General features: G+C 39.6%; 1 protein-coding gene across 1 annotated transcript; it reads left to right on the top strand.

Annotated features, from left to right (window-relative positions):
- Positions 1-3,044: 3,044 nt before the first annotated feature.
- LOC113171991 (growth/differentiation factor 8) lies at positions 3,045-5,175 on the top strand. The gene is made up of 2 exons (XM_026374745.1): positions 3,045-3,439; positions 3,970-5,175. Exons 1-2 carry the CDS (start codon positions 3,055-3,057, stop codon positions 4,716-4,718), a joined length of 1,134 nt encoding a protein of 377 aa, XP_026230530.1. The 5' UTR covers positions 3,045-3,054; the 3' UTR covers positions 4,719-5,175.
- Positions 5,176-10,428: the final 5,253 nt, after the last annotated feature.

Here is a 10,428-nt window from a genome sequence, read left to right as displayed (position 1 = left end):
CCATCCTACCCGTTTGTCCCCTGAAGGGTCGCGTGAGCTATGAGCCATCTAGATCTAAAACTGGTTGAAGACCACTATTAATGTGTATCTGTATAGTGTATGCTTGCTTTTCCCTTTTTCATCAACACACGACACACGACTACAGTTAAAATCAGCTTCGAACAGAGAAGTCATGCTGTCCGTCACCACAGGTTGATCGATGAGTTTGGAACAAGATGGGCACAGACTCAGAAGTCAGTTGCTCCACGCTCACGTGTGGAACCACTAAGGCGTGAAAGTCAGCTTTTCCTCTGTTTACTGCTCTGATTTCACAATCAGCTGAGTATCCTCTTACTATGTGTCTCAGTTATTGCCTCACTTATCAGTTTTATTCCACTACAAAGCTGAAAGGTAAAGAACGTCCTTCTCCCATCTCAACAGTACATGTTTCTTATTACTGTTTCTGTGTATTTGTCCTCTGTTAGGTTTCCCACGTGTGTTCAGACTCCAACTGAACATGTGTTTGACTGTTTAAACTCTGCACGGTGGCTTTATCACCACAAGGGGACGCCGTGGATCTATAAACTCCAATGAACTCTCGTGAACCCAAATGAACTCGGCAGCAAGGCACTGAGCTGGAACACACAGACAGAGTCATAAAGATGTGTCCTCAAACACAGAGCAAAGATTCCTACAGCAGATGGTTTGGGCCCCACAGAGCCCTGATCTCACCATGATGGAGTCAGTGTGGAGTTACACAAAGAGACACAGAGGCAAATTGAATCCACCCCAGGACAACCCACAGTACCTGTACCTTTAAAAACAAGTGTGGCAAGTGAGAACTAGTGCTAAAGGTGATTACACCAAATATGAATTGAACTCAGGTTATTTCTGTTTACACTTTGTACATTTGTAAATCAATAAACAATAAATTTGTGGCATCATCTTTTAAAACTAATTTTAGTGAAAGGTTTGTCATCAAAGGTTACATTTCTGAGATGTGAGCAGTTGAACTGAAACGTATTTCATCTACAGACGTTTCCTTTAAAGCCGAAAGCAAGAAAAACAGCTACATCAGCAACAACTATTTCGCAAGAGTAAATAAAAGAAATATTTTATGAAGGATTGACTTTTAAATAATTTACTGTCTTAGTAGTAAAATGATTGGAAATCCTTTAAGCAGCCTGTCTGACCTCTATAGGAAGCAGCTGCTGGACAAAGTCAATCCTGTCTGACAGCCCACAGCGCGACACTCCTCTCTGTTACCGTGTTATGATGACATTCAGTATCATACTTCTGTGTCAAATCGATTCTGTAGTTGTTGTTGTTGGTTTTTTTCACTGTAATTGTGTCAGACGGTGAATGAGAAAAGGAGAAGGAAGAGATAGAGTCTGATGGTTCAAACTACAGTGCCAGTTTGAGTGAGTCACATTATACCTTTCACACACTTTCAGCTTGCAAGGTAGGCTCGCTGGTGCAAAGCACATGACTATTTCATCACCTCGGTGACTCACCGCTCAGATATTCACACACTGGTAATGTAGTTTTTCGGCTGATTTAGAATAAAATGCTCAGGCTTCTCTTATGCGTTTCTATATAATAACCAACAAGACATGCTTTAGCACTTTTATTTTTGGCTTGTGACCCTGAAGCCAAGCAGCCACTGCTGAGCGATGGCCCCCCTGACAGATGGTTTTATTTTTATATTTGCTAGAACTCTTGAGACAAAGCAAATCAGATATAAAGACGAAAGGCAACATGCTTTTGTGCAGCAGAAATGTTTAGTCTTCTCTTTCCTTATTAGTCATTGAGCATAATCATGAAATCCTTCTCTGGATTACATCAGCTCAGACTCCTGACATTTAACATGACTCATTCAATTTAATTAGCAATCGCCTAGTTAGTCTTATCGTTTTATTACTTTATTGTGTTTGAAAGTACATATTAGCATGTTATGATGTAATGCTTTTACTATCTGGTTGTGGAAAGGCAGACTGTTATGATTCCAAGATCACATTTTATGCGTCCATAAACTTTTCTTGATATCTTTTACACATGAAAACTTATAAATCTCTATCAGTCAACTAATGATTGAATCAGGGATGCCCTCAAATGGAAAGATAAGGTCAAGTGACACAAATGGCAAAATAACAGGGTGGGGAAACAACTTTGCAACCAAGACAGAGCAACAGAAGTGATGATTTTCTAAGGATTGATCCCCGACAAGCTCCTTACATTAGAACTGTGATGGTGCGATCTCTTTACTAAGGTAGTGCCACATCCCCTGTCAGTGAAACTCAGAACAGTTTCGTCTTTCAACAGATGAGATATGTTCTTTGTTTATCTCTGTTTTTAACCTTGACATGTTTTCTCTTTGGGCTGGTTTATGGAGGGACGGATGACACACGCATAATTAACCACCTGTTTCTGTCTTTGCTTAATGCCTGTTTTCATTTAAAGTTATCATAAAAGAAGAAGTTGGCAGAACAGTGGCCTGTCACATTTTGCTCCCACATTTTAGCACTTTGACTGCAAGTTAAAAACAAATCTGTGTTTGGTCTGTAGGTAATTCTGACCTCTGGTCAGGCGGCGAGAAAACAGAGTCACAGTTTTACAGCGATAAATAAACGATCATTTTATCATTAACCTCGGAGAAGCTAATTCAACTGAAAATTGCCGCACTTCTTAGAAATGAGGACATATGGTAATTTATTTGGTTAAGTGACGTATAACTGGACAGTCATGGTGATGTAGCATTGTGATGTGCACTCTGTCTCGTCTCTTTATTTGTCTTTCATGTCTCTCTCATGGCTGCTTTCACACACAGTGTGAAAAATAAAATTTAATAAAACAGGAAGAAGCATGGACATTTTTAAATTAATCGTAATTTGATACAGTAGGTCATATGTTGCTAATGCAAACAATTCTACAAAATGTTGCCACATAATAATATATGGGCTTAGCTGAGCCCATCACTGGCTCACCTGACCAACCAGGGGTGTGGCAACACAGAAGCTCTATAAATAAAAGCATGTGAAGAATCTCATTCATAACATGGACAAGCCCCATCCACTCATGAGCTGCAGCACTCTCAAACCAGGCCTACCTGGCAGACTCACCATGCTCAGATCAGGCACAGTGCATCAGCTCATCTCCTGCACTCTGTTGCTGCTCGTGCCCCTCTCCAGTTTAGGGGAGAGCCGGCCTCATGTGGCCCAAGATAGCACAGCCGATGCAAGCAGGATGGACAGTCAGAAGGTACTTCTTCTGGAGGCAGTGAAGACGGGGATCCTCAGCTCACTGGGTTTGGACAGAGAGCCCAGGCCAGCCGGAAAGGTCTCGGAGCAAGAGTTGAGGAAGATGTATCAGCTGTACCAAGAAAAACTGGTGGAGATGAGAGGAAACTCCAGCCAGACCTTCAGAGAAACCTGGGAATCTACTGTTCTCTTTCCAGCTACAGGTGAGATTTCTGTTTGATGGGGAGGTGCCATGGAGACACTTGTGCCATTGTTATTTAATGAATAGTTCAAGACATCATGCAGTGTGGGTTATCTCTAGAGATGAAGACAAAGGCTGTTGAACTGGTGTGGTTATGAGCACTATAAATAACTTTTGTTCCTGTTGTCATGTTCAAGATCTCAGACTTCTTGGAGTTTAAATGTTAATATTGTCAAAAAAAAGAGAAGAAAGAAATCTGCAGCCATCAAACATCTCTGTCAACAAAGCAAACACATTCCTACAAGCTTTGAGAAATCATGAGCGTGACAGGCACACCTTGCACTGATGCTACGCACATGTTTTTAGTCATGTCACCAAACCAAAAAGCAATTCAATTTATAAAATATATTTAAGTCCTTTGTTTTTTCCAGTTTCACTTGTGCCATGCCCATGTGTCTAGTCTAAATACGCACTGTGAAATTCTTATCGCATGCTGACAACTTTATTTATTGAATCCTAATGAAGCTTTGTCTTGTGCTTGTGTGTTTTTAGTGAGACCGCTCAAAGTGCTTCAGAGGGGAGAACATCCAGGGTCAGCTCGATGGTTGCAGTGGCACAGAGCTGTTTTCCAGAAAAACACCAACATCCAGACTGAACTGACTCTAGCTCGCGCCGAACTGAAGATTTCCAGGCAGATCTTAAATAAAGAGGTGAGACGAGAGGTTAAAGTTAAAATCAACGGGGTGAAGCCGATGAACTCTACCTCCACAGTCAATGTCTCAAACACTGAAGACGCGATTTGGGACATCAGCCCTGAGGTGCAGAAGTGGATGAGAAGTGATGCTCAGTCACTGGTTGTGGATGTAGGGATGGTTGTGACTGACAGAGATGCCCTCAAGCCAAATCCCACCATTTCTCTGGACACAGGCTTCACACCTCCCAAACCTCCGCTGAGGACACGCCGCTCCAACAAGGAGGACGAATGCGATGAACGAGGATGGTGCTGCCGGAAGTCCGTCACTGTGTCCTTCAAAGACATCGGCTGGACAGACTGGGTGGTGGCCCCGGCCGAATACACAATGCATTTCTGTGATGGAACCTGCCCCCACAACTACAAGCCGGCTAGCATGCACACGCAGGTGAAGTCTCGGTTGCACCAGATCACTAAAGGGGAAACGCCTCGGCCCTGCTGTGTGCCAGCGGCCTATGAACCCATGGTCCTCATGCACTACGACAGCAGGGGAAAGCTGAAGCTGACCACTTTCACTGACTTCATTGTCAGTAGATGTTACTGTGCCTGAGGGGGAAACATGCAAGTTACTATTTTCTTGAAACTCCAACGTTGGAAATTTCACTGGATGTTAAAAAATATGTTACATTGCAAGAAAAAAACAATAAAAAAAACATCTTATTTTCACTCTAACTCAAACTAAAATTAGTCTGCTTATACTTTATGTTGAAGATAGAAAACATGTTACTGCAGCCCAGAGCCACTGTTTTGTTTTGCATTGTGGATGAAACAATAGATGTGTTCATTCATATCTTTGCCTTTACACATATTTATTTATTTTACATTCTATTTATGGTCTTATTTGTGTTGTGTTGTGTTTTGTTGCAGTATATTTACTGTTATTATTTAAGTACTGTATTGTTTTATAGATTGCATGGTTTAGATAGATTTTCGTCTACATTTCAATAATGAGCATTCAAAGCAATGTCCTGATTTATTCGGAGCAAAATGTTGCACTGTTTCATAATAAACACACTAGCATGTTATTTCCTTGTATTTGTCACTTATTTACAGATATACTTTCAAACACAATAGATTAGAAAAGTCAGGGTGTGTCAGTGGAATCAGCATCTAAAAAACGTATCGCTCCCTTTACTGACCTTGAAGCTGTGTTCACTGTGGCCTTGACCGGGACAAGTCAAAGGACAAAAATAACATAATTATTGGTTTAATGTGATGGTAAACGCTGTCTGTTGTATAAACTTCAGCCTGTTCAGATTACATAGCAATGATCATACTGTAATTACATTTTCGATAGAGGTAATCAAAGCTTGTGTCCGTAGTATTTGCTTCCACTGCAAGTGCTGCCGAGTTATATTGTTAAGAACAATAATGTGAAACATCCTGTTATAAAAATACATATTGGAAGGAGGAGCGCATTGAGGAGACCAAAGTGATGAAGTGGAAAACTTTAGGGTTTTAAAGTAATAAAGAGAGCGTGAGCATGAGTGTAACAAAGAGTGAACTGAAATTGTCAGCAAGCTCCTCTGAAAATCCAAGAGGTGATACCTCCACCCCTAATAAATATTTCATAGTTTTATCTTCAAATGACTAAAAGTCACTTGCATGTGAGCATATGTTAATTTGCAATTAATAAAGTAGATGAAGTAAAGGGCGGGGCATGCAGTATTATGCCCCAGTGAGTCTGGATGACTGAATAAATAGGCAGATGAATGAAGAGGTGATTAATCAGAGCTGCACACACTAATGCTAACTGTAACTGTGCTTTTCTACCTGTGCCCAGTACCTGCTCATTCATTTCTTTGTTTTTGTTCTGTTACTCTTTGTTTTAGAGATGAGTGGAAAGGTCTCGAGTTTCAGTGCCACCCAAAGTATACAAGTAGAAAAGAATTAGAGACAGTATTTACCAAACCTGTGTGGTGTTATTTAAGATCAACAGGCTGAACTCATTAGTCTTTAGTATTTGTCTTTTGTCTTTCTCTTGATTTTAATCTTCTTATAGCTAAAAATTATTTCACAATAACAGGAAACAAAAAGAAAAGTGAAGAAAATATTGTGGTTTGTAAACTTCCCCGTTCATCTAATCGCCAGTCTTAATTATAATTCTACAACTTGTTGAGAAGTGTTTTTCTGTCGGTGGATGGCATCTGTTCAGTGCTAACAGGAGGCAGCTGAGGTTCAGTTGTTTAAGCTGTTGACCACGGTCAGCTGCTTGACTCCTGGCCACTGTCTTTGGACAAGAAACTGAGCCCTGAACGAACACTTAGCACTTTAAACACATTAATAAAATATATAAAAATAGAGAGAATTAGACTGTAAATCTGTTTTTTTTCCCCTGTGCAAAACCAATCAGACAGATTTTCACATCCTCTCTGTCTGTCTGTTCTGAAAAAACTGGTGGACCACAAAACACATAATGGTGTGCTGACCTTTGTATTTTTTGCAGTAGCTGATGGTGTACTTGTTGTGTGCACTCACCACATCTCCTTCTTACTGCACATACTAACCCTTCTACTTTTTGTGCTTTATGTTCTGTCAGCATTTACAGTATATAAAGCACAATAAGCATTTAAACTATTATGGCCTCTTCTCTGTTTTTTGTAAAACTTAAATAGATGCAGAAATCATGATGGTTCAAATAAAAATTCAAATGCAAAATATTCAGTGTTCAGTTTTGTTTTTTTTTTTTATTGCTAAACCGTGTGCTCTTTGTGTCTCATCTTGGACTGAAACGTTATAACAAAACCCTCCCAAATAATTCAGGATTGTAATTCATACATTTTATTTTAACAATTTTACATCATAAAGAGCAAAATAAGTGTGAATGTTGTGAAACAGTATCATTGTAAATACAGTATCAGTGATGAAACCGCTGTAGGCCTAAATGGTGGCCGGTAAATATTTGAAATGTGCTAAAGTTCACTGATCACATAAATAAGATCAATAAATGTTGGCTTTGCAATGGTGACAATTTTCTTTGCCCCACATATTCAGGAACATGGACGTTTCCATGTTTGCACATTATTGGTGCTTCACTGTCTTAAAAAAGTTATTTTGCAATTGTACCTAAAGAAAAGAGCATAACTTAAACATGAATTTTCTATCTTGCTAAAATGTTAAGTGGAGGAACAAATGCAGAATTCTTTTTACAAAAACAAAGCAGAATAGGTGCTTGACTTTACCGCACAAGTGAGAAAAACACTTCTCCTGCTTAACTGTTAAGCTAAACATGAAGGTGCTATAATACCATGAAATCAAATCACACATAGATTATTGAGCATTGTCAAAAATGTTTCTACAGTTGATCTAATTCAGTTATGAGAGAGTGACACAAATTAAATACATGTAAAACTTGTATTTCATATATGTATATATACATATATATGTATATACATATATATACATATATATATGTATATATATGTAATTTAGTCCCCTATTTTACATATGATGCACAACACAACAACAGAGCATGTATAAAAATGTACTGCGTGCTGTGTGCTACCCACACACTACAAACTGTTAGAAAACAGCAGCATATCTTTGCCTTGTAACATTTAACCACAAGTCGGTGAACACAGCTCACAGTGCGCTGTAAACAGGGTAAAAATATTCAGACCTTAATACGGATGTGTCCTATCATGAATCTGGCATAATGTACACGTCGTCTTCCTGCGAGTCCGGGAGCATGTCGAGGTTACACTTTGGATCATTGCTGTATATTGCATCATCTGCAATATCACACTGCAGGTACAAATCGTCTTCAGGGTCAACAGGCGACCTGTGGAGAAACAGTAAACGTAGAGGATAATGTTTCTGTCACACAGCACTTTTCTGATGTGAAACCATTGTGGTACAAGACAAATATAATGTAAACTGTGTGGATTTCCTTTTCCCGGTTTCATTTCTTGCCCAAAGAACAACTCTAGCACTGAGCTGGCATATCTGATTCATGCACTTGAAATTGTGTGAAGCCACAGAACAATATATCGCCTGCAGATGTCTGAACATTACAACAGCAAAATGGGGAAATTCACACCGTGCACACGCAGTTTTTCTTCTTGCTTCCGTTCTGGTCTCTTCAAGGACCATTGTAATTTCATAATTCGCATTTTAGTCTCAATATTTTCTCAAAAATGAGGTTAAAAATGAGAAATTTGTTTTGACAGTTATGAAAAAAAACTTGACATACTATAACTACTGCATAACTTACCTGCTCTGGTTTATGTCTGGACTGTTGTAGCCAGTAGTTCGATTCAGGTTTTCATAGATAGGGGTCTGTGCTACTGACTGTTCTGTGTACATGCTGGCATAGCGCTGGGAATCATCTTGTTCTGCCTCTGAATAGTCCTCATTTTTCTGGCTTCTCCTTAGTCCAAACTGCACCACGTTCCTTATTTTACTGTGGTACTTGTACACGATCACACCAGTAACAATCAGAAGGAGCAGAAAGAATAACGTGAGACCCACGGCCAGAGGCGTAGAGGAACCAGGACTGGGGATGGTGCTGATTGTAGCAGGTGCTACCGTGGTGCTATTGATATTCATGATCTGGAGATGTGGAAGTTCAAGAAATTAAAATGAGTGACTGCGTAGAATTACTCAAACTACTACACTGTATATAGTCTTTTACATTCACTGAGTACTGATGCAAAGGTTTAAACACTTTAAGTTACTTATTATGGCTTGTTCATGTTTAAAAATGCCTTCATGCAAGTAAAATGTACATTCACCTTACCGTGCAACGCTCCAACTTCGTGGGTACGAGGTCTGAATCTTCAGTGAAGTCAAGTGGTTTGCCTATAATGTCTTGCACTTGCAACAGTGAAGTTCCCTTTTCTTGAAATCCTGGAACTGGTCGACAAAAAAAAATGGCTGAAACCAAAAATATTTCCTGTAAAAGTTATTTCTGAACATACACAACTGCTGACAGGAGCTGATTTTTTGTCATTGTAAACTTTATGAGTGAGTTCACAAGTTTCCAACCTGACCTCTGAAAACGTTGTCATTTTATCTTAATTGTGATGATGAACAATTGATGGCTGTGCGGTAGGTGTTTGGCATTTCTTACATTTTAGGGTAGAAAAGTCTCCAAAAACAGTTGTGTTCACTTTGTAGTGAGTGTTTTTAGATAAAAAGGAAGGACACATACACAGTAAACACAAGCTGCTTAAGTTCATTCAAACTTAATGCAATAATAACACTGTCAAGCTGAAACTCATATTCTACTAACACACTCTAACCACAGTGATGTAGGAACTTTACCTCCCCCTGCTGTCAGAGTCACTCCCACATGCAGGATACTCCGAGCCACTATGTTTCATTACTTTATACGATGACTCACCGTAAAGGTTCTGCAGAATTTCAACCAAACTGGACGACAAACTAATAATTCCTCTTAAAGTCCACGGTTGCACTGATGAGCTGGACCGTCACTATCTGAATGTCACTGCTTGTTCACTCAAGTCACACATATAGGGCGTCAAGAGTGAAAGACAAGGCAGTTTCTATTCTGCTGAAACCACATCTCATGCCATGTACTTGCACTAATATATTTTTACAGACACGCAGGCGTCCACTGGTGCGGTCATATGTCACCTTTAGTCGACACAGAGCGGAGAAACAATAGATTGAGATGCTTTCACGCAGGTGCACTGCGCGTTAGAACTGAGCATTTAACATCCAATTGGTCGCCTCTGCATTTAGATCTATGGGATAAAACTTCAGCAGATGTGGTCGGAAACCGTGGTGGACACAGACAGATTCTCACGCATTGGTGTGATATGTAGGTAAAACAACAGATCAGCTCTGTCTTAGGTGTCTGAGAAATTATAAGCGCAGGACGTGATCAAATAGTTTGTCAGCATTTACATAAAGAAAGATGCTATAGTAGGGTTGAGGTGCATGAACTTCTAATTACAAAGATGAACACACGTTTAATGGTAACATATTTCTATTCTGATGGGAGCGGCCTCTTCCAGGATGACAAAGCCCCTGTCAATAGGAAACAGTACGTCAGTGAATAGTTTGATGATTATGAAAATAATAAAAATCATATATTATTCATATCATATCCTAATCACCAGGTCTCACCCCAGTTCAACACCTATGAGAGATTTTGTATTAGACAGCTGCGGTTTCACCATCATCGAGACACCACAGGAGTATTTTGGGTCAAATGGTAATATGATGAAGCTCCTACTGATCAGAGACAAACCCACATAACACAGGCCTCAACATCAACCTATTTTTTTTCATTT

This window comes from Anabas testudineus, chromosome 17 (genome assembly GCF_900324465.2).
Source record: "Anabas testudineus chromosome 17, fAnaTes1.2, whole genome shotgun sequence".
NCBI classification, from domain to species: Eukaryota; Metazoa; Chordata; class Actinopteri; order Anabantiformes; family Anabantidae; genus Anabas; species Anabas testudineus.
This window is presented reverse-complemented; position numbering and strand designations above follow the sequence as displayed.

Coding starts and splice junctions, on each gene's coding strand:
- LOC113171991 (XM_026374745.1), top strand. CDS start 3,055: ATGAGCTGCAGCACTCTCAAACCAGGCCTACCTGGCAGACTCACCATG. Junction 3,440..3,969: donor TGTTCTCTTTCCAGCTACAG/GTGAGATTTCTG, acceptor GTGTGTTTTTAG/TGAGACCGCTCAAAGTGCTT.